The sequence below is a fragment of the Hesperophylax consimilis genome, chromosome 10 (assembly GCF_061612785.1).
Source record: "Hesperophylax consimilis isolate HC1 chromosome 10, BYU_Hcon_1.0, whole genome shotgun sequence".
In the NCBI taxonomy this organism is placed as follows: Eukaryota; Metazoa; Arthropoda; class Insecta; order Trichoptera; family Limnephilidae; genus Hesperophylax; species Hesperophylax consimilis.
The window spans coordinates 33,053,854-33,079,333 of record NC_142845.1 but is presented as its reverse complement, the minus strand read 5'-3'; the positions used below and the strand labels follow the sequence as shown (position 1 = coordinate 33,079,333).

The 25,480-nt window shown below is 33.6% G+C and overlaps 1 protein-coding gene across 1 annotated transcript; it reads left to right on the top strand.

The window, feature by feature from the left end:
- Nucleotides 1-1,140: 1,140 nt before the first annotated feature.
- On the top strand, nt 1,141-18,867 carry LOC149420640 (cationic amino acid transporter 4). The gene is made up of 7 exons (XM_089636253.1): nt 1,141-1,191; nt 4,496-4,649; nt 6,240-6,488; nt 9,725-10,695; nt 11,665-11,881; nt 17,334-17,495; nt 18,463-18,867. Exons 2-7 carry the CDS (start codon nt 4,508-4,510, stop codon nt 18,624-18,626), a joined length of 1,905 nt encoding a protein of 634 aa, XP_089492379.1. The 5' UTR covers nt 1,141-1,191; nt 4,496-4,507; the 3' UTR covers nt 18,627-18,867.
- The last annotated feature ends 6,613 nt before the right edge of the window (nt 18,868-25,480 follow it).

The following is a 25,480-nucleotide window of genomic DNA, read 5'->3' as shown; positions in this document are numbered from 1 at the left end:
TTGTACGTGAGATTTGGCCTAAAGAGAGCAAGAAAGTGCTGTTATTCTTACACTGTTCCTGACGAAGTACTACGCTGCATTGGGACCAAAGAAAGTTTCGACTCCGTCTCTCAGCCTTCCACATCAGCTGCTCTTAATGAAGAAGATGAAGATATTGATATTTTATTTCACTGATTTTATTTCTAAGTTAAATTTATGTTAGCTTTTTTGGCATTTTTCAAAGTAATTTGGCATTTTTCTGGCATATTTTTCCCATCACTCTATTTCTCAATAAATACTAGGTTAAATTTATGTTGGCTTTTTTTGGTATTTTTTAAAGGAATTTAGCATATTTCTGGCATATTTTTCCCATCACTCATTACACATTCAATGCATCATTAATACAGTTTTCTGTATTCACCATTCTGAAACTATCATTATCTAACTATCACTATCCAACTTTAACCATATTGTATTATCTCACAGAATACCTAAGCTAATGTACCTACGTAGCCTGACATAATTACGCTCTAACCCGTCGTAGATTCCTGCGAACGAGTATGATAACACGTCCTGGACTTATCCAATAAACCGAATAGGAATTTCATATAACTCAAATATTTACGAGCTTCTGCCATATGCAATAATTTTACGAAGCTTCGCGCATTAGAAAGGACATCCACTCTGAAAACATTTTACAACCTTCAACTAAAAGTTTACCCTTACAAAACCAATAGACCAAACGGAGGATTACTTATAAACCTAAACTAAACCGACTACCCTGAACAATCTGGAACATGAGTAAAAAAGGTATATGATCCGTTCTAAAAGCGATAATAATAAAAGAAGGTGATTCTTCCTTTTTGACTTGGGTACGTAAAATTTACCTACTCCCTTTTAACAGAACAATTTCATGCCCATAAATTCAAATGGTTAAGTTGACGAAACTGAATCAAAGAGTTTATTTCAGGTACTGGCAAGAAATTTTCTTTTTGCTTACGATGTGAGCCTATTTACTAAGTGTCTTAAAAAGTTACCAGCATTTGAGAGCGCTTTACTGTCTAGTATTTCGCCCACTTGTAGGCGCGCGACGTACTGAAAATGGCCGCCATCGATTTGTTTGTCTGCGCGTGCGTACAAAACTAAATTTCCTCTCGTAGTGGCGGAGTTCAGAGGTTCTACTTCGGACCGGAGTCCTGACATTTACGAAACGTGAGTTTATTTTACATATTACATCTATTATTTATATAAATACTATCAACTTAATATAAAATACAATAAGTTTTCATAAATTTTTACCGAAATTAAATTAATTCTAAAACCGAAGCGTTCTTTCAAAAATTGATATATTTTTCAAATTCAATGTTCTTTGAAACATATGTTTTCTTTTGCGACTTTTCACTATTTAGTATGTTTGCATCATTTTATAGTTTTAATGTGCATATTTAAAGGGTTATATTTACTCTACATTTCAATAAAATCTTTCAGAAAATTTTAGTTTCATTGCGATATGAATCACCATATGTTGGGAAAACCAATTTTCTTTTAAGCTGTAAATACGGTAGTAAAATGTTAACTGTCATCCATTTCATTGGGTTTCGTGATTTGACTGTTTTTAGGGTAATGAAAATGAAATTTTATGACGTGTTGTTCTCTTTGTAAGTATTATAAGTGAATACTTTCAGAATTGAGCTGTTACGTCAAAACAGTGCAGTTTTATCATTAAATGCGTTTTATCAATGATTGTTTCCTTAATTTTGGTAAAATAACAAAGTAGTATTTGATAAAATCATAATAGTTTAGTAGTACTATAGAACTCTTCAATAATTTAATGTTTTAAAAAAGGCTCTGTTTTTTTAACTAAAAACTTTTAGAACTTTTCATTGAATGATTTTACAATATTCGCAGATTTGGTTGTGATTGACAATATGGTACCTTTAAATCCTTTCGAATTTCTTCAATATTAAGTTATTATAGTGATTTTTTGGGGTATTATGTCTTGTTACGCTACCTCCTTCTATATCCAACATTTTGGACAGCATTACAATGTCCATCCTCAGAGCAGATTTGTAAAGATTGTGGTGAAGTATTTTTCATTATTATTTTAAATTAAGATGAAAGTCGAAAATAAAGTAAAAAGAAAAATGTCTGTTAAAATGGTAATAAAAAATTTCACACTTTTATAATTTTTTTAATGTCTTTCTGTTTTAAAAATTATGTCAGTAAAAATATTACTTATTTTTTATAAGAACAGTGGTATTTTAAAAATTTCAGTAGGCATATGTCTGAAATAAGAATTCAGCGGATGCGGTAATTATTATTCAAATACAATTACCCCCTCTCATTCTTCCTTTCTCTCTTTATCTAAGGATAGCAAAGAGAGTCACAAAGTTCATAAGGTTACTAATTGATCCTTACGCACGGCATTCTATAACATTAAAAAAATGTATCTATCTATTGTAGGTTTTTATCACACTAACCCTTCAAAGAACTAATTATATTTAAAGGCATATTCTCCCACAAAAGCTGTTTCTACTAATTAAGACACTTTGCCTTAAATAGCAAGCTCCTTCCCGTTAGGCCATCAGGCAAATTAAACTGTTATCTCTAACCGCTATTACCTGTTACGTAATACAAACAGTGTTTACAAACATGGCAGTTAGTTAATCATTACTAGCCCATATCGCTCCCGGAAACCGCTAAGTGATATTATTGTACTACTCTGATATGACCACTTTTTACCTAAACGTTTTTTTTTACGCCAACTCCAGGCAGGAGGCCCTGGGGAAGTTCTTTTAGTTCCTATGTCACCTTAGGTGATGCTGTCTATAGGGTCTTTTTTATGAAATGAAGGTGTGAACCTGGGTCTTCAAAAGGTTCACGTTGTAGGAGGGAAAAAAACACTGGAAAATCGTTCAACAGCCGAGTTATTTGAATAATTGAACTCGTCAATTTAGGAGGCGGGTTTGTGTACCGCCGCTCCATAACCATGTATTGGATAACCAACACCACTGCCATAGGCCACCCTAAATGGTTCGCTACGTTTGGGGATTTAGCAGGGGTGCCCGGGTTCATGAGGTGAAGAATGTTCAGGATGCGTCTGCCCATCAGATCGAGAGAGGTTGGCTTGGGGAGATCCTTTCCTCTCCAACTGGTATATCGACAGTCTCGACCCATCTCCTAGCGCCGCAGTGGGAGGGATGTATTCATGTGTCCGTCACACCTGTACTCACTGATCCCTAGATTCTTATCCAACCCTCATACCTTTTACCTACCCAGAACTTACTTTCGTTGAAAATACCCTCCACACAGAATCCCAAATAAAGACACGAGACTGTTGAGGTGTAAAAAAAACTAATACGACGTTTCGTAGAAAGTACATTTCTTTTTTTAGTGGAATTATTGGGATGGAAAATTTGGTACGCAATATGTGTTCCGATTCTGTATTTGTGAAGATTTTGGTTCTCTTCGGAGTACCATTAACCAACTGCCCACTTGCATATTCTATTAAATAGTTGACCACCTTATCAACCATATCCTTGTGCGTTTGGTTCAGCTAGTATTTATTCATTAGTAAAGATCTCTCTGTACAGCCTTGAAAAGCTTGAATATTCTATTCAATGATTTTGTTTGCACGCCTGACGTGGTATAAAATATTCAGATACTGTCTCAGTGATAAACGTTTAGTAATGTGATTATTTATTCCCATTAAAATTTATTATGAATAAAAAAATGTTATTAAATAGGAGCATTTCAAAAAGATATCTGTTAATACTAATTCTTCGATGGAAACAGCTTATAAAAAGCCATATGGTAGAACTGAAGTGGTTTGAACCCTGCTCTCTACGATATCATGTGTCTCAAAAACATTCGTCTTTATGGTATTCCAGGGGAAGATTGATTTCATACTAAATGATTCATCATACCGCATTTAATCTAAGCCTAACGTTGCGTTTTACGTATCACTATCAAATAGTCTCCACCACTAATTGGAAGTGACCTATAATATAACAAACAATGCGTGACCATTGACACACGACTTCAGTGACAATGGACAAAATGTTTGTCTTATTAATAACGCATATTAGTTTAATTTTTTTTGCTGTTCATTTTGTACCTCAATGTCACCATTAATATTTTTTCAAAAGAGATACAGGTCGCAGAAAATGAGAGAAGCGATGGGCACGCAGAACAGCGTTTCCTCTTGGTATATTTTCGCTTCAAACCGCGTCGCAATCGAATTCGACTTGGTCTAAGTAAGACGCAGTCTTAGTGACTTGAGAGCAAGATAAATATGTATTTCTTTTGAGATGTACCGGGATGAAAGCTGCAAGGTGCAAGGTTTCCTTAATAATAGGAGTTTTCACCAAAAGAAGATTAAGTCCAGTAATATCGTAAACTATGAAGTGTTGTTCCGTGCTGCAATATGGATGAAGATTGATCTGCTGATAGCCAACTTCTAAGATGATGCTGAATGAGAAGAATAATAGAAGCTTTGATGTCTTTTATTTTTTAGAAATTCTTCAGAATGGCGGGCGCGCGCAGGCAGGTGCTAGCGCGCGTAGTGGCCGGGCTGTGCCTGAGATTTGGAAGGACCAGACCTTTAGATGAGGATCCTTTGGACACCCAGCTGAACCGATGCCTATCTACCTTCGATATAACATTGCTTGGTGAGTCTATAAATCTAACATTAAAGCTCCATGTTTATTTATTCTATTTACTTTACTTACTTTATTTAATAATAATAATATTTGGTTGATTTGTATAGTGCCGCTTTTTGTGCAAAATCGTCTCAAGGGCGCTGAACAAATATATAATACATTTTTACAAATGTACATATGTTATTATCCTTTTTATTTATATTTTGTACAGGCAGATAATATACAGTACCATACTTACCTGGTAGGTCACTTCAGATTAACACTGTTTATTGTTTGTTATAGAAATTTAGATATGGTTCTCACGCACAGGACATAATTGGACTTTCCGGTATTTATTTTAATAATCTGTATTTATGTTCTTTAATGAGCGTGTTTAATACTACGTGTTGGTACTACAGTACAAGGTTTTGAACAGAATTCATCTTCCTAAACGTGATTTATTCCTCTGTATAAGACAGATTTCGAATAATGTAAATTCAATAGTTTACGTAATTTACTTTTTTTACTTAATAAATAAAATGCATTCCAATAACAAGTGTACATAATTATTTGACACATGTTACTTAATTTTGACATCAGGCTTTAGTTCATTCGGTTTAAAAATTTCTCTGGGAGACATTACTAATGGTGGATTAGTACTGAATCTCGGACAGATCTGTGCACATGTACGATCTCTTGTAAAATTCTCAGGAAAATAAAGGGCATGTATTACTAGAACTCTGGATTGCTAATGTGACCGTTAAAGAAATTAAAGACCATTATTATTATAGAAGCTTTCTATCTGTTTGCAAAGCCATTCATTCCCGGCAACCAAGCTAAAAAAACTGACAAATATTGTTCGGGATACTACTCAAATTATTTACAATATAAATACCTTAGTAACATCATATGTAACCAGGCCATCCTCGTCATATTTGTATAGATCTGCAGAGTTGAAGGAGCATCGCACAGCACTGCTCTGACATATCTACACTCTTTACTTCATCCACATACATCTTAAGTAACCTTCAACCACCTTTAGTGATTGCTCCTTTTAGAATATGGCGATCAATTACAAAGTAAATCTTGTGGGTAGATTGTAAAACTGTTATTATCCGTACTTCGATATAACTTACAATCTCAAATTAATGTGGCAAAGACGGGGAACCCGGCAGTCATACGCTTTTTTCTCAATTGTTTATTTCACATATTTAGACATTCGTTCCCTTACAATAATTAGGTAAAATGTATATATATATATATATATATTTTTATTTTATTTTTTAAAGAAAGACAAACATTCCCAGGTTAAGAATAACCTGACAATATTTGAAAATCTCCTACTACCACCACAGTAAGCTGAAAATGTTGCTTGTGTTGTGATAGAGGACTTAGCCAGCTGAGGAATTGAACACACTACGCCTGAGTGGGACCCAAGCGCGATGTCAACTCGGCCACCGACCGGTCAAAAACCACTGAAGCAATACGGGTCAAAAAAATATTTGCTTTTGATCTGTTATCTGCCTTATATTAAACTAGACATAACAGAATTTCCTTTGCTCCTTCAATGTTTTAAAAATTTTCAATTTTGTCTTACTGCCAAACTTAATCCATTTCCAGGAATTGGGCATATGGTAGGAGCTGGAATCTACGTGCTGACTGGAACCGTTGCCAGAGAGCTAGCAGGAGCCGCTACAGTGCTGAGCTTCCTGCTGGCCGGTCTGGCCTCCCTACTGGCCGCCCTGTGCTATGCCGAGTTCGGCACTAGGGTTCCGAGGGCTGGCAGTGCCTACCTCTATACCTATGTCAGTATAGGGGAGTTCTGGGCCTTCGTCATCGGCTGGAACATTATCTTGGAGCATATGATAGGTGTGTTGTTCTTTATTTTTTAAGTTTTAAGACAATGCCGTTAAAACTGTCTTTGGTCATTCGCTGAAACTTGCTTGTTCGAACGTACAAAAGAAAACGGGCGACACATTTAAGCCAACAACGTATGTAATATTTTAGATTTACGGGTACGCGTATTGGCAAATATCTAACTAGGTTATAAGTTTTTTTTTAAATTAATATTTGTTAGTACAATGAATGTATTTTTGATCTTGTGGATGAATTAAATAATGTTTTATAAAACTTAAATCATTACAAATTCATATCGCCAATGTTTTCAATAACAAGAAGTACATAGCCACCAAAATTAAGCAAATTCAATAAAATTATGCGTGGGTGCTATAAGTGTTTCACTCAGTAAGTATCGAATTTCGTTTCGTAAAGTTTATTTTTTAGCGCTCATCTGAATTACTTTTATAATAATAGTTTACTGTATTAATGTATTATAATTACAATTCATTTAATTAAAGAAATTTTACAATTAGACTAATAATGAAGTTCTACCAACCAATCAATATGTAATGAATGCTATATAAAAAAACGATTAATTAATTTTAATGCGTAAGGGTTGAATGAGATATTAAGAACAATTTAATATTGTGAAAGCAAGACGTAATTTTGAACATAATAGAACGTTCTAACAATTTACAGCGAATGTGATGAAAATAAAATCAAAAAGACCTTATTACAAGCCTGATAAACTTATTTTGATCTATCTTACAAAAATGAATTTTGTGATTTACAAGCTATTTTTTTTTTTTTTTTTTTTTTTTTTTTTATTAACAAAATTTTTGATACATATACAATTCAGGTACATACATAGTAATATAGAATGAAAGAGTAACAAATAAATCCCACAAAGGCGAAGCCTGAGCGTGGGTATTATAGTGTAAGGATAAAACAGTGGTGTTTAAAATATAGTTTTTTTTTAAACTTGTTAAATGTATCTATAGAGATCAATGTGATTGGTTTTTTTTTTTAGAGAAGTTTCTATTTTTTCTTTTTTTTTTTTTAAATTTACAAACATATACACACACACACACACACACACACACACACACACATACACACACAGATACACGCACACACAGACACACGCACACACAGACACACGCACACACAGACACACGCACACACACTCACGCACACACACACACACCCACACACACACATAAAACATAGATGCATGTATATATTTCTTTGATTTAAAGAAATTAATCTTTAATTTACAGAGAGACATGTGGTAGTTTAGTTATTTAGAAACAGATGGCTTAAATTATAGAAAAAAGTTACTCGCTTCGAAATTATTTCTTATCCAACTTTTAACATTTTTCTTATATAAGTTCAGGTTTTGAGACATGTTGATGGAATTGGGTAAAGAATTGAACACTTTTGGGGCAATATAGTTGATGTGCCTTTGGCCCAGCCTAGTTTTGCAGTGAGGGACTGTGAACACGCATGTGGTATGTCTCTGGCTCGAGCGATTTGTGTTTTTGGTGAAATTGATAGGACGCGTAAATATAAATTTGAGACATTGAATACAATAGATCCGTCTTAGTTCCATGATTTCTGTTTCTTGAAATAACTGGTTGGTGGGATATGTCTTGGTCCTTTGGTACATTATTTTAATGATGGATTTCTGAGCGATTTCTAAGGGTTTTACGTGATTATTGTAAGTTCCTCCCCAGGCAATTATTCCATAGGAAATAGATGAAAGCACTAACGCGTCATAAACAAGTTTCATGGTTCTTATATTGACAATGTTGCTCATTCGTTTGAAAATGTAACTTAGGTATCTCAGTTTATTGACCGTCTTTTCTATATGGTAAGTCCATTTGAGTTGGCAGTCTATAGTAACTCCTAAATACTTGATATATTGTCCGAATTTCACGTCTTCGCAGTTTAAGCATGTCGCAAAGTTACAATTAGGGTTGTGGAACTTCAGATTAAGATTATTTTTAGGGGATGACTTTTGGGAATTGTAAAAGGGAATAAAGATAGTTTTATTCAAATTTAGACTGAGGAGATTTCTATCAAGCCAATCTTTGACTGTTGCAATACATTTGTTGGCTTTCCTGGTTGTTTCTTCCCACGTTTTACCTTGTACTGTTATTGCAGTATCATCGGCAAAAGAGAGAATTTTACCTGGTATTGCAATATTGCATAGGTCATTGATGTAGATTAGAAAGAGTAGTGGCCCTAAGACAGTTCCTTGAGGAATACCATGTTTTGTCAAGTCATAGGTACTTAAGCTTGTTCCTATTTTTGTGCGTTGTTGGCGATTCAATATATAGCTTTTTAATAACATGAAACTTTTGTTTTTAATACCGACTTTAGAGATTTTTTTTAATAAAATTTTGTGGTTGACTGTGTCAAACGCTTTCTTTAAATCCAAGAAAATGGTTAGCGTTTTAGTGTTAGAGTCAAGGTTAGAGTATATGCTTTTGGTTAAGCTAAAGATAGCGTCATCGGTGCACAGTTTGGTTCTAAAGCCGTATTGATTAGCTGAGAGGATATCATTAGATTCTAGAAAGTTCATAATTTGTCGTTTTAAACACTTTTCGAAGATTTTGGATAATTGAGAAGTTAAAGTTATAGGTCTGTAGTTGTCTGTTTTGAATTGAGATCCGGATTTATGTATTGGAATGATGTGAGAGAGTTTGAAGTCATTGGGGTAAATGCTATGCCTGATGCAGTTGTTGAAAATATGATGTATTGGAATGATTATATGCTTTTTAATTGATTTAATTGTGGTATTGCTAATGTTATCTGGGCCATTTGCAGACTTCTCTTTAAGGTTGTCAATTTGTTTTGAGATTTCAAGTTCTGTTATTTCGTTGAATGTAGATAGTTCATATGTAGTGACATTAGAATCTGAAAGGCCGGGAGGAATTTGATTCGAGTGAATGCTAAGACTGGGATTATCATCTATGAGGGTTGAGGCGATGTTTGTAAAGAAGTGATTGAAATTGTTTGCAATGCTCTCAGCGTCTTCGATGGTTGTGTTATTGTCAGTAATGATTTTTTGAGGAATTTTATGAACTTTTTGGTTCCTGTTTGAGATTTCGTTTATGACGTGCCATGTTTTTTTGGAGTCGTTATGAGCATTATGTAGTTGTGTAGAGTAGTATTGTTGTTTTTGTTTTTTTATGATTGAGTTTAGGTAGTTTCTAAATTTTATTTTCGTTCTTCTATTCAACTTTGTCTTTCTGTTTCAGGTGCTGCATCAGTTGCAAGAGCCTGGAGTGGCTACTTGGATTCAATGGTCGGAGGAATGGTTAGCAATGCCACTGTCGCCTTTACCGGAGAACTCCACGAGAAGTTGCTAGGAAGATACCCCGATCTTCTAGCCTTTTCCATATGCATCGCATTCTCGTTGATCCTCGCTCTCGGCGTCAAAACATCAGCCTACATCAACAATGCTTTGACTGTCCTCAACCTGATTGTCATTATTGCTGTTATTGGAGTAGGCTTCAGCCACGCTGATACTGTGAACTGGTCTGCCAGCAGGGGTGGCTTTATGCCGTTTGGTTTCTCCGGGGTGTTAGCTGGTGCTGCTACCTGTTTCTACGCTTTTGTTGGGTTTGATAGCATATCTTCATCCAGCGAAGAAGCCAGAGACCCTACGTACTCCATTCCAATTGCCACCATTCTGTCTATGACTGCTGTTGGTATTTTGTATATGCTCGTTTCATCTGCGTTGACGCTGATGGTTCCTTATTATAAAATAAGTCCTGATGCTGCTTTGCCAGAAGCTTTTGGAGCACTTAACATCAGTTGGGCCAAATACGCTGTTGCTATTGGAGCGTTGTGTGGAATGACGACTTCTCTTCTCGGTTCGCTATTCTCTCTTCCTCGTTGCTTGTACGCAATGGCTCAAGATGGTCTCATCTTCAGTTGCCTCGGGAACATCAACTCCAAAACTCAGATGCCTATTGTCAACCTTCTTGTATCTGGATTCTCTTCAGCAATAATTGCGCTGCTCTTTGATTTGGAGACGCTTGTGGAGTTTATGTCTATTGGAACCCTGTTGGCCTACACCATCGTCAGTGCGGCTGTGATAATCCTCAGATACCGCCCTGCAACTGCTGCCGAGCTGAGAGCTTTGGGTCTGGGAGGAATGGACCTTTCCCCTGATAGTTCGAATGCTGGCACTCCCGTTACGGACCCTGGATCAATTTCATCAGAGGTACGTTAAAAACCTACACAAATTTTGTTATTTTCAATGAGCTTTAATACCTCCGTGTATTAAATCATTGTCGAAACGGTTATATTGCTACATTTTGAAATCAGATCTGAATAGTCGGGTACTTCTTAACTCTCCTTTACCCCTTCCCGTCATCTTTACCCATCAGCCTCACAGCATTCCTTAAATGGAGAAGACGTGGTTATGTGATATAGGATTATGCACTTCAATTTTGTTCTGAATCAACTATGGTAAACTCCCTTTATTCAAAAAATTATGCAACAATTTCATACAACTGACATGCAGCAGCATTTTCGCCAGTCGACCATGGTCCCTTATACCTTCAATGATATTTGCTAAAACTCTAACATTGAAATTGTATTATGTCTAATATTGTACCACTTCTATTGAAACCTACGTACCTACCGTTTTGTTTCCATAAAATAAATAATAAATTTAAAAAGACCAACTCCCAACCATCGCAGTGCCCAAATTAAAATTCATGCTACATTTCTTCTTGCCATATTTGTTTGTTTGGGAAGACTTACTTAATAATACAACCATTGAGTAAGAGGATAATACAGATCGATCTAAAAGAAACATGAAACAGAACAACACAAAGAAAAAAAATACGGTCTTAACTGAGAAACGAACCCAGTATATCTGTCCTACTCGACCATTGCGACTTAGTCGTTTTTTTCGATCTTACGTTTCAAAATCAGAAATAAAAATATAATCATCGACTAATTTTTTGGGGGTACCTAAGACAGAGATCCTGGGTTTGATTTCCAGTTGAGACAGGTACCTTTTTATTTTTCTGTGTCATGTACTGTTTGCATTATATATTAATTATATATTACATTTGTTTGCATTATATATTAATTATATATGACATTAATGGGTATAACCTTAAAAAGTTAAAATAAAAGTTATTTCAATAAAAATTGAATAATTCAACCTTTTGATTTCTAGGTGTATGAGGTAATGATGGCAGGACGTCTGCGCAGCCCCCACAGCTGGCTACGCCCCGTAGTTGGCCGCTGGGCGCCTGGCACGGCTGTGACGTGGTCCGTCGCGGCCTTTGGAGCCCTGTCGGCCGCTTTGTGCGCGCACACCCGTGTTGCTGACACCCCCACCAGTGCCGCGAACCTGCTCGTGCCGGTGATCCTCGTTCTACTCATGGCTGGATGTAAGACAAGACATCAAATTCAATGAATTAATGTGTTTTTCATTACTATTTTTTAATTTTTTTAAAAGGATACAATACAATACAAATATATATTTTTAAATACCGCTCGACAGATGTCGTTAGAGAGCGTATTTTTAAAATTAGGATATATTATAGTTTATGTAGTTTTAAGGTGTCTCCATAGGTGTCAGTAGTAGTTCCACATGACAACTGTCGGACGTTTGGGTCTAATTCCAGAATGCTTCTGACGAATGAGGAAGAAATAAAAGAGAGATGGATGAATTATTTCGAGGAAGTCTTCGAAAGCGAAGTGAGTGACAGTGATTCCAGCGGCGAATCAGATATGAATGACGATGGAGTGAATGGTACCGAAATTAGCATGGATGAGATAGAAAGCTCGATTAAATGTATGAAGAATGGTAAGGCTGTTGGGTTTGACAATATTGCTGCTGAATATTTTAAAGGAGGTAGCCGTGTAATTCTCACATGGTTGTGCAATCTTTTTAACCAATGTTTAAAGGAAGGTTACACGCCTTTAGATTGGAGAAGGGCTGTGATCATGCCATTATACAAAGGTAAAGGGTCACGTATGGAATGTGGGAATCATAGGGCTATTAGCCTGCTTAGTTCAGTTGGCAAGCTGTATGGTAGAATTTTGATTGAAAGAGTAAGAAAGGAAACAAAGGATAAAATATGGGATGTGCAAGGTGCTTTTATGAGTGGAAGGGGGTGCATGGACCAGATCTTCTCATTGCGTATGCTCACTGAGAAGTTTCTGGCAAAAAACCAGAAACTTTTCTGTGCCTTTGTAGATTTACAAAAAGCATACGACCGAGTCGACAGGAAAAAGCTATGGAAGGTGTTGTCCAAGTATGGAGTGAATACGAATCTGACTCAGGCAATTGCGTCTCTGTATGAGGGAAGCGTTGCATGTGTTAGGGTAAACGGTGGTTTTACGGGGTGGTTTGATATCACAAAAGGTGTTAAACAAGGCTGCGTAATGTCACCGTGGTTATTCAATCTATACATGGATAATTGTATGCAAGAATTGAAGGAGGTGGGATTGGGCGCGAATTTGAATAATTTGAAAGTATGTTGCTTGTTGTATGCTGATGATGCGGTGCTGATTGCTAATAGTATAGATGATCTACAGTCTCTCGTGTCTAGGATGAACGAAGTATGCATGAAGAATGAGTTAATGATGAATGTAAGTAAGTCTAAAGTAATGGTGTTTGAAAGAGAGAGTACGAAAACAGTGTGCAATATAATTGTGAATGGGGAATACTTGGAGCAGGTGGATGAGTTTGTGTATTTAGGAAGTATGTTTACGAGAGATGGGAAGGCTGACAGAGATATTGAAAGAAGGGTAAATGCAGGTAATTCCGTTAATGGAGGACTAAACGCCATGGGCGCCAACAAAAAATTGTCCAAAGAAGCGAAGTTAGCAGTCCACAACGGAGTGCTGGTACCTACCTTGATGTATGGAAGTGAGGCATGGAACTGGCAAAGAAAGGATGAAAGTAGATTAAATGCTGTTGAAATGAGATCCCTGAGGCGTATGTGTGGTAAAACCATGTTTGATCGTGTGAGGAATGTGGAGATCTGCAAAGAGTGCAAGGCTGATGTAAGCGTAATGAGTAAGATTAAGAAAGGGACGCTTAGATGGTTTGGGCATGTAGAGCAAATGAGCGAAGATAGGAGTGTAAGGAGGATATATGATGCAAATGTGAATGGTAGCAGAAGTCGGGGTCGCCCGAGGAAGACATGGCACGATCAAGTGAATCAGATACTCGAGTCGGGCCATGTCAAGAGTCAGAATAATAGAAGAGTATGTATGAAACGATGTATGAATGTGAATGAGGCAAGGAGTGTGTGCCAAGACCGAGTTGTTTGGCGGTCCGTCCTCTCTGCCTACCCCTGCGGGGAAACGGCGTGATGGTTAGTTAGTTAGTTAGCTTACGAAGATAGCCGATGTTAGCCGATCTGCAGGCGAATATCTTCAATATGCAATCCTCTCACTTCAGAATAACTTAAAGCATCCTTTAGAACGGACGTGCGTCCGGTTGTATATTCATTCTGCTGCTATATACACATGTGTGCTTGCATGCACATATATTAAAAATTATATATATAATTATGTACATTTTTACAATCTAATGCTAATTTACTTCTTTCTCCTTTCTAATTTCTATCTTCTACTTTTTATTACAATTTTTCCATAATTTTAGCTTCATCTATAGTTACTGATTTCATATGTTTACACTAGATTTCATTTTCATACAAAGTAATTACACTCAATTGGTCACCATGAAACAGGCAGCCGCCTAGTATGGTGATTCATTATATCTACTTTATGTAAATTTCAAAACAATGTAACATGTATTAAATAAATAAATAAATAAATAAATAAATAAAAATTGTAAATACGTCACCACGAACCGAAGTATTATTAAATTTACCGATCATCTCAAATGTGTTACTAATTAGAAGGAAATTAACAGTACACCACAATACTCGAGAGTTAAGAAACTATGGTGGGAATGATGCATGCAGTACAGTACGCTTTGAAAGATAATTAAATTTCGCAGTAAAATATTTACATTTTATAATTATATTTGGTTTTATGCCCAGCCGGGCTTTTGCATGGATTTGGATGGAACAAAATACTCGTATACCTAGTGAACTATCGAAAAATATATGCAAATTGTTTGACCCCTCCAGCGTTTAGGGCGTGTATGGACGTCCATATTTTATAAAAGTATTTTTATCTTTTCCAGTTTGTCTCAAATGTTTGTACTGCATGCAATTAATAAAATCCTAAAAATAACAAAAATCAATAATTCATATTTCGCGTGACTATCGTAACAATCGGTTAAAGTTTAATTTTTTAATTATTTTTTTATAATATAAAAGAGATAAAAGTGAAGTTACAGTTTTGAAAATAATGTGTTTTCGAAATATCGGGTTATCTCAATTTTTCTACTTCTTTAATGTGGTAAGCGTTTTTGACAACATTTTTCACTTTTGATATTAAAATGTTATTGAAATTAATAAAATACTTCGTTTTTACCACTTTTATTGTTATACTTCGTTTTTAACAATAAAAGGGGTAAAAACAAAGTATTTTATTATTTTCAATTAAAATGGTGCCACAAAATAAGTTAGCTGTGTTAGAAGAAGTAAAATGTTATTATTTAGAAATAGTAATGTTTTATTTTAAATTCGTATGTCAGTAAGATAATTTTATCTAGTTTTTACAACTGTATTTTTTACGGAAATTTGAAAAATAAGTGTTAAAAGTACTGAAGAGTTAAAACATGAAATAACAGTAAACTAAATATAAAATAATATCAGTAAAAAATGAAACAGTAACATAAAATATTGTAGAGATTAGAAAAAACCTACATATAAGACAAATCACTAAAACTACATTACCAACTCTAATATATTTTTATTGTTTGTTTTTGGGGTGTTATGCCGTGTTAACTAACTAAAACTAACCTAACTCCTTCTTTAGCCGACGTTTCGGACAGCGTTGCAGTGTCCATCATCAGGGCAGATCCGGTAGATTCGAAGATGTGTAAATTTTGGTTGTCGAGTTTGTGCTTATTTGTTTGTGGCCTCAAAAACAAACGATAAAAATGCTTTTGGCCGTGAGAATCTAAAAACTTAACTCTAATATAATTTGTAGGATTTACCAAAGTGCTGGTATAGGTTAAGCTTAATTCTATAAATGGAGTCAGTAAATATATCAATACTACAACCAAACTGTTTGCCTAGAATATGCATCCTTTTGGTTAGTGAATTAGTTAGTTAGTGGATATAGTTCGTTTTTGTAGAGAGACATCACAGTAATCAATAATGATAATCATAACACACTAATCTATAAGGTATTTTTTCGGATAAAAAGTTTAAGCCTCCTACTTTGTAAGCATGTACTTGCGAGCATATACTTGTAAGCATGTAAATCTAAGAATATACTTGTAAGCATGTTCTTGTCAGCGGGTACTTGTAAGCATGTATTTCTAAACATGTACTTTGCGACCTTTGACATTGGCTTGCACATTTAACCATATGGGGTAAATTATTGTACTGTGTGTTAGCTATGTATTTTCTAAAAATTAAATCCATATTATGACGAATGTATTTTCGGTGAGTTATGTAGTTTACTATGGTTTATTTTGTTGTGCTGGTGTACTTCGTAATTATAATTGAGTATGGTGTTAGTGTATGCCGAGTATTGAATTATGTGCAAGATTGTGTTTGTTATTTCGATAGTATATGTCTCTGACGTGTATGTCTCACAGCAAACAATATATATTTCAGACCTTGGTTATAAAGAAGTACGATTTTAAGTTGTTAGTTTTAGATAAACATGTTTAAAATGGTGTTTCCAATTGAGTTTTGATTTATGCTTTTGCCAAAATATGTTGTAACATCAGCCCTTTCAAAACGGCTATTGCCAAAACTTATTTATTCATGTGAAAATGAAATACTTTGTATGTGCCACTATTTAAATCACTTATTTATTTTTTATTGATCAACATGGGGTTTTTACAGATTTTCACACTTAAGTGACAACAATCCAGTTATAAACACTCCAGTGTACAATTACAAACATCTACTCAGACGCAGTATACATTAATTTGCATACAAATAAATAAAAATTTTAAAAAAAGCAAAAAAAAATAAATTTAGAAAATACAAAATTATTAAATTGTATAAAACTCACTCAAATGACAAATAATACAAAGACAGGCAAGAGACAAAAGAGACACAAATAGAGACATAAGTAATACGTATGTCTCTATTAGCGCAACATGTCTTTTAGCAACAGCAGAACATTTTTTCTGAATCCATATAAACTATTGACGAAAATGTCTACTTCGGCACACTCTATCTATATATAATAGTATAGTCCACAAATTTTAGTCAGAGTGCTAAAATATTAATTTAATTTTTACGGCACAGTTCATTGAGTAAACTTTTTACTCTCTTTATGACACGTTGTTTATGTTTGCATTAAGAGTTACTAATAGCACTAAGACTTACTAAGAGCATCTACATACTGAAGCTAAAATATTCATATTTTCTGTTTTTTGAAATAACTTAATGAGTAAAACCTCAAATTGTAATATTTAATTATTGAAGACAATATCCAATGGTCCGCGTTAGCACAGAAACCCCTAGGAGGGGAGGGAAGAACCCCTTTGTCTTTGGCTAAGAAAACTTTTTATCTTTATAATTTGTCATTAGGTATTGTGGAGTTTCGATGAATAATTTACAGATCTGCAATCAAGCAAGACCATAAATTTTATAGTTTTTCGTAGTCTCGGTAGCGTCCTGCTATAAAGACTATTTTTTGCTTCGAGCTTCTATTTAAACAGCCAAAACATCAGGCGGTTAAAATAACAATATTCTAACTGTGTTTTTTTCTGGGTACAATTTTCAGGCATGGTCATTATCTGGTGCCACCAGCAGAGCCCGGTTCGTCCACCATTCCGCGCACCCTGGGTGCCTCTTCTACCCGCTCTGTCCATCCTGGCCAACGTGGAGTTGATGGTCCATCTCAACGCGCTCACATGGGCGAGGTTTGCCGTATGGATGGCTCTGGGTAAGCTGATAGGTTTTATGTATAGCATAAAGGATAACAAATAATTAGTCGCCTGAAATATCAATACAAATTGAAAATATCTAGATATTGAAAACATTGTCAAATAAACATTAGTTTATCATTAAAAAAATAATAATATTTGACAAGTCAAAAATATTTCACCAAAAAATGAAGATGTAATACGTCTTGACGCCATCTAGTGAGAAATCAAACACAAACAAAGCCTTTCCTACAAAAATAAAATTGGTTGTTTACAGGTGGAAAAAATATAATAAGCAGTAATTTTTGATTGAGGTACTAGCACATATTGAATCATTTGGCGGGTTAGAAATAAGCCAACATAGCTCAATGGATTCAGAGCACCTGACCGGACATCAGAAGGCACGGGTTCAATTCCCGTTGGGCATTTATTTTGACTCGGGAGATATTTTCAATTTGTATTGTTATTTCAGGCGACTAATTGTTTCTCTTTACACTGTTGATTGGGCAAAAGGACTAAAGTTTTCGAGTTAGACTCTTACGTTTATTTTGAATCATGATGTATTTTTTCTTATGGTTCTAATATAACAATACGTTACGAACATAAGTTAAGAACACATGTACACTTGAAAAAAATTCTCCCAACTCGAACGCACATGAGCAAGCATGAAGGAATAATATACATGAACATGCCATTAAAAGAATACAAAATAACCTCTAAGTCTTCTAGAAAAATTGGTAGAACTACAATACTCTTTTAAATGATCTGAATATGCTTAAATTATGATATATGAAAGAATTGTCACTAATTGCTCACTACTCAGACTACTTACTGATAGATGGTAATAATTATTCCTACTCAATGGACATCTTCAACTTATCACTAAATAAATAGTGTTACCGGGTAAGTTCAGCTGTGTCATAAACAGTAATGAAAATATGCTTACTTTGCATTATTCTTATGTAAAACCCCTAAAATATATTCCAGGTCTTGTTGTGTATCTCGGGTACGGAATGCGTCACAGTCGGGCGGGTACAGGAGCCGGAGCAGGTGCAAGTATCGGAGGAGGTCTACTGGCCGGCAGTGGATCCTCGCACTGGGGAGCCACCACCGCCGACAGTCAGCCCATAGTCAGCAGGGAAGGGGATTGAAGCCCTCTACTCCAGCGGACCTCAGCTGCCGAACCCTAATGTTTTTTTACGCCATCTTTAGTTGTCTTCGACAAACTGGACTAATAAGGATAACATCACGATGCTTCGTTAGCCTTAAAAAAGCTTACTTTGTCTTTATCTGATTTAAAGTGCCATGTGAAGTCCAGCGGTCCAAAATAAATGTTTCTTTATGTTATGCCATATTTAGTTGTCTTCAACAAACTGAAGTAATTGGGATTGTTTTTTTTGCTTCGATGGCTTTCAAAGCTAAATCTTATTTGGAGTCTTATTTATGCAAAGACCGGTTGCCGAAGGTAAATTTGTATTTATACCATATTTAGTTGTCTTCAACGTATTGGGGTAATGAGGTATATTTCTTTGATTTGATGGCCTTCAAAGCATAATCTGATTAAGAGTATCATGAAAAGTCAGATTGCTGATGCTAAAGGTTTCTTTATACAATATTTATTCGTCTCAACTGGTGTAAAGAGGATTGTTTCTTCGCTCCAATCTGATTAATCTGATCTGTAATCCCATGGAGTGTAAGGCTAAATGTTTCTTTACACAATATTTAATTGTCTTCAACACAATAAAATAACAAGAATCATCGCAATGCTAGGATGAGTTTTTAGCTTTATTTTGTTTTCAACATATATTTAGAAAATTTCAAAACTAAAAATGTTTATTTACACCATTTCAAGTTATCTTCAACAAATTCGACTAATAAGGATTGTTTCTGCCTTCAAAATTTTGTTTTTAACTGGTTTGGAGTAACGTGGTCCATGACAGCTACGGAATGTAGTGTTTTTTGAAAACCAGCTTCAGTTGTTTTCAATTTAACCAGGTTTATAAGCTGACGATTAATATCACTCTTATATATTTATTTATAATTTATTGCGTGATTCAGTGATTGAGTAAAGATTGTAAATTTCTTAATGATTCAATGAGCTTCATTTCGTTGTATTTTTTAAATGATTTGGAGTTAAATGAAAAATTTTCCTAAAGTTGTAAATGCTGACGAAACTAAGCTCAATTACTAACCGACCATCTCGTGATCTCAATTAACGTGATATTTTCTTATTTAATCTCTTTTCTGTTGTGAATTAATTCAATGGACGTGAAACACGATATTGCTTTTAAATATCTGTTGGAACTAATATGACGAAAAATAGGCTTGCTCTATGCACAAAAAGAAATGCTAATCATATAGATACTGCAAATAGTTTATAGTAATTGTCAATCAATGTCTATTTACAATCGGCTCTTCCGCAAAAGCACAAAATGTTTGACATGGTTTGGACTCGAGGAGTTTGTTTTACCTAAGTAATATTTTTAAAACCTTTAAAATATTTTGAAGTATTTAAAAATGAAAACACCTTCACGTAAAAAATATCTGTGAACTTAGATTGGCACAAACTAAAGCGCAAATTAAAATATGTTACTATTATATTATGTCTTCTCTTACATCGTTTGATATTATGCTTATTGAAGAGTATTTAATACATTTATGACAACATCTTGGATACCAAAGGATAGTTGTATTGGGTAGATATTTTTTCAAATGAAAACACTAGGATTTTTGTTCTCAAATAATGAGTTCGTATGAAGTTCGTGTGGTTTTTGGTTTTTGATGCAACAATTTATAATGCGTTAAACTAAATAATGCATCCCCATGTGATTATATTTTACTTTTCATTAATGCCGAAATTCATATTAATTTGATGTTATTATTTGCTTGGGTTTTCTGTTGTATGAGGTGATGCAATTACTTATTTATTAAGATTTGCGTGAATTTTTAATCTAGCGTAAAAATAACATTAAAAACACACGTTACCTGAAACCGTTTCTAACCAAACATAAAACAATCTTCTAAGAAAATAGCTATTACAAATGGTACACCCGATTCCAAACTTGATTAGAGTTAATGACTTAGTATTAATATAGGTTATTTTTAGCTTTCTTTCTATCACTGAGATTTCACAAATGTGCATAATTAACTGATATCTGGTGACACTATTACACTGTTTTGTAGTTGCATTATATGACTGGAAGATTATTGTAGACTACGTTATGACTGTGCGTAATGTAACGTGGGTAGTACTGTATACTGAATTAGTCACTAAACTAAGTATTTGTATTTTATTTACATATTATATTTGCTGTATGCTTATCCACTGGAGCTATTTAATCAATTTCAGAATTTTTTAAGCGTTTGGTTTGGCCATATTTTGGCCAGCGGATGATCGTTCGTGAGTGTTTTCAAATTGGCGAAAATATGACCAAAAACGTGATGAAAAGTGGTTACTGACATGAAACTCAGATCAGCTGTTGTATGAATTGGAAATTTAGTACTTCTTACTCAAGGCTTGGTAATCCCGAACCATTAAGTACCTAAATATTGTATCTTATTATTACATATTAATATTTTGAGGCTTGAAATTAACAACATATTACATAACTGTCAAATTAGACCACGATATAAAATTATCAGTTGAACTACGAACAAAATATTTTGGATAGTGTATTATTATTTTTATTTTTTAAGTGCACTCTTCCCTCAAAATATCGTTTAATAATTGCAATTTTTTAATTCTTTTTTTCCATCGAATGCTTTTCTATGATCATTATAAGAACGACTTATTTAATTAAATTCCTATATATTCGTATATTCCACAAACATATTAACATTCCCAGTGACATTTTCTTGAAATGAATCTTTCAAGATAATTTTCTTCCAAAATTTTACTCTCCCGATAAGTTTTTTTATTCGTTATTATTATCTTCAAAATTAGGATAACTGTTGAAAAACCCGAACTAACAATTACCTGATGCATCTTTCCTTAACCCGCCCCACAACATCTCTCCCACCTCTTTATCCAGTGATGATATAGTTACCCCAGTTTACACAATTCAAACAAATTTGTCTAATTTTTGCGATTCCCTTACAAATCATTTTTTTGTGTTATAAACATGTTATTGCTGACCCTAAACATATATATTTTAATATAATTTTTTCAATTAATAATAATTAGTGTGTATATGAAAATATATTAATATAAAAATCAATTGCATAGGATGATACCTTTTAAATGAGGCCTATTAAAGTAACTAATAATAAATATAATGTATGAATAGTTCTTAACAAAGATAATTTTAAATTTAAACGAATCTCACTCACTGTATGTAGTGATGTACCTACCAGTAGTTATACATAAACAAAACTTGTAATTTATTTTACATATACTTGCTTTTTATTAATCAATTAAAGTTTGTTGAATATTTTAATCAATTTACATTTCTTTGTACTTGCATATCTTAAGAGACTTCATTAACTGCTCTTTCATAAGGTTCAGTTCATAGAAAGAATTATTCGAAATAATGTATAATAATCGGTGATTCATTCCAATATTGTTATTGTATGCTTTTACTGAAAGAATTGAGTTTGCCTACGAACAAATGTTCATTCATGTTCATACCGACGCAAACAATAATTATTCATCTTAATATTTTAAATCGTTTCCTACGTAATGTGTATTTTTCCTAAAATAATTTGATTACCACAATCTGTTGAAGAGCAGACTATGAATTCTTGTAAGTATTCGCTCAAGTATGTTTTTATTAGCATTCGGCGTAATTTTATTTAAGATTTCTGTAAATATTGCTAGAAAACTAAAAGCATTTAGAAAATGATATTTTGTCGGATGATATAATATATTTATTAGAAAAATTACCAAATGTATATAATTTATAAAGGATGAAGTGTAAAACAGTGATAATATTTAACTAAAATAAAATAAATATTTCAATACCTGAAAATGTGTTTTCTTCAATAGGCAAGTAATATTAAATATATTGACCAATTTACTCGTTTTTTTTTTATTATTTCTACTCTCATATATAGAATTGACAAACGTTTACAGTTTACTTAAATGATATAATAATTTTCGTTTTTTTTATTCTACTACTCCATAAGTTGAGCTCCAGGAGCTCGTGTTTATGGGAGGAGTATTTACAATTAGTTCTAATGATTTTTTTAAACAATAATCAAAAACTTTTGATATAAATACAAACATAATATTAACATAGGTACACAAATTAGAAAAGTGTGTTTTTAAAGATAATTAAAATAATATATCTTCTTACAGATTAAGTAAGCGTGAGGAAATTAAGGGTACAATATATCAGGTAAACAAATTAGAAAAATAGTTTTTTAAAGATAATTAAATAATGTATAAATATTTTTATACAAATTGAGTAAGTGTAAGAAAATTAGGGGTACAATATATCAGTATCCAATTTTAGGGACTTAATTAACTTTTTGAATTGTTCATAATTCACAGTTTCGGTTTCACTAATTTTATTTTTGGACAATAATATATTGTACCATCTTACACCTAAATACGAATAGTGGTGCTGAGCCGTGGTCGTTCTATATGTTTTGATATTTGTTTTATCTCTATTTTTGTAGATAGAATTTACAAATGTTTACACTTTACTTAGATGATATGTTTTGATATTTATTCTATCTCTATTCTTGTAGATAGAATTTTCAAATGTTTACACTTTACTGAGATATATTTATTTTCAAAAGAGTCACTCAAACAAATAACGGAACACCTAAATAACCGTGAGCTAACCACTGTATCGTGACTCCTACGAATACGATTCTCACCAGGGCGATACTGATAGTGTCTACCACTCTGGTCGTTTTTACATACATCTAAATCTAATCTCTTGTAAATCTGCGGTGCCGTTTAAATCAAAGCAGAATATATATATAAGTAAGTTATATAAGTTATATAATATATATAAGTTTAATTGTACATTTTAATCACAAATCGAATATGTTTAAATGGAACATTTGATATTTCACAATTAACTCATTTATAATTTAAATGTATGTAGCATATTGTGGAAGATAACACCACAACATACAAGAATATAATACACAACATACATTGTGAATATAATACACAACATACAAGAATATAATACACAACATACAAGAATATAATACACAACATACATTGTGGAAGATAACACAACAACATACCTTCAGCACCACAACATACCCCGATTTTGGATGCCATAGTCTCACTGGCTCCGTACGGTTGGCTAGATAGAACCGGCTATATTTGGGCAAAGCTTTGACTCACTGTCAGTCTAGATAAATGAGTCTATTATGGCTCGATCCAGAGGGCTATCCAATATTCCTTTTTTTTAATTTTTCAAAACAGAGTTTTTCAAAAAAAATATTTTTTTCATTCATTCGAATGATAATTATTGTAGATTGATCAGTTCCCTCTTATATTTTATAAATTCTAGAGCTTGACCCCCGAATTATATTTTATATGGGTTAGGAGAAGAAACTTTGTATTCAATATGTTTTGGCTGTCCCATCTTAACAAATTTTCCTACTTTTTTTTTCTTCTTTTTCCACTTTCTATCAAAAAACGTAGCTCAAATTGTCTCTTCTCTATCAAACATTTCACCTTTTCTGAGTCTGAAAAAAATTCAAATTTTCAAAATATTTTTGAAATTCGCTCAATTAGATAATATTAACATATGAATTTCCCTTCTCTTTTTCTATGTATTGGGACAATGTCCAAGCAAATGCTAAATAGATGAAAATTCAAGGTTTAAGATTTAAATTCAAGACTTAGTACCTTTTGATTCCAAACCGTTTTGCACGCCATCTGTCTCTCTTACACTTGCATGAAATTGTATATCTCCATCCATTTGAATATGGTCATTATGGTGAAACACAGTTTTGTATGGAAATATAGGCCCAAATCGAGCTTATATTTCCATTATGAAGAACGCTCAAATTTTATTCTATGATAATTATAGATTTGTTGTTATAGTCTGGGGGGTCTTTTTTAAATACATTGGATTAGAACTGACTTATTATAATATATATTTTTGAACAAATCAGGTACAAAATTTTGTAATTTGCGTATATTGAAATCATATTCATGTTTCATGCTATCCGTTGGCGGTTTACAATTACCTGTTTTAAACCTGATAAATCTGAAAACAAGGCAGGCAAAAAAGATTTCTATGGGATAAATAAATAAATTATGACCAAGGACTACTGCAGAAATAGCATAAATACAGGGTAAACTAAAATAACTGTAGACCATAAACTTCCAAATTGATCGACTTGCCCTGATATGAAATCCGAGAATCATTTCGATGAGCTGGATCTAATCACGTGACCATATTTTTGGCACCAGAAGGGTTCGAGAATGCTTTAAATAATCTACAACATCAGTTCTACGTTGAACGCAGAATAATTAAAATAGCGGAAAAGCAAAGGTCTCTTTAACCCATTACCTCCATGACGATGTCTATAGGCATCAAAAAAATAGATGACAAGTATGATTTTTTTTCACTGTGAATAAAGCTAAATCCCACCAAGTTGTTATGCAGCATTTACAGATTGCTATGTTAGCTTTCAATTATGAACATAATTTGTAAATTTTATTAATCATTCTATTTTTAATTATTTTTTTATAAATGCCTGAAAATAGACCAATTTTGAAAAAATAAAATAAAATTTAAAACGGAAAAATAAAACATGTGTAAATCACATATTGTTATCAAAAGATGAAATAGGCGACAACACTGTTTCAACATAGTATCATATGCATAATAATGACCGCTGGATGTCACTGAAATCAGGTGATACCTGCGCGCAACCTTTGGAGGTTAGCTGTGACAGTGTTTACATACGTTTTTGGTTAGCTTGCCTTCAAATAATACGGTTTGTTGTGATTTTATGGGTGATTTTTATTAAAAATAATAGTTAGTCTGCATTTTTCGGATATTTTTAAACAGAGGACGTTGGTGAA

Coding starts and splice junctions, on each gene's coding strand:
- LOC149420640 (XM_089636253.1), top strand. CDS start 4,508: ATGGCGGGCGCGCGCAGGCAGGTGCTAGCGCGCGTAGTGGCCGGGCTG. Junction 6,489..9,724: donor TATCTTGGAGCATATGATAG/GTGTGTTGTTCT, acceptor TTTCTGTTTCAG/GTGCTGCATCAGTTGCAAGA. Junction 10,696..11,664: donor CTGGATCAATTTCATCAGAG/GTACGTTAAAAA, acceptor TTTGATTTCTAG/GTGTATGAGGTAATGATGGC.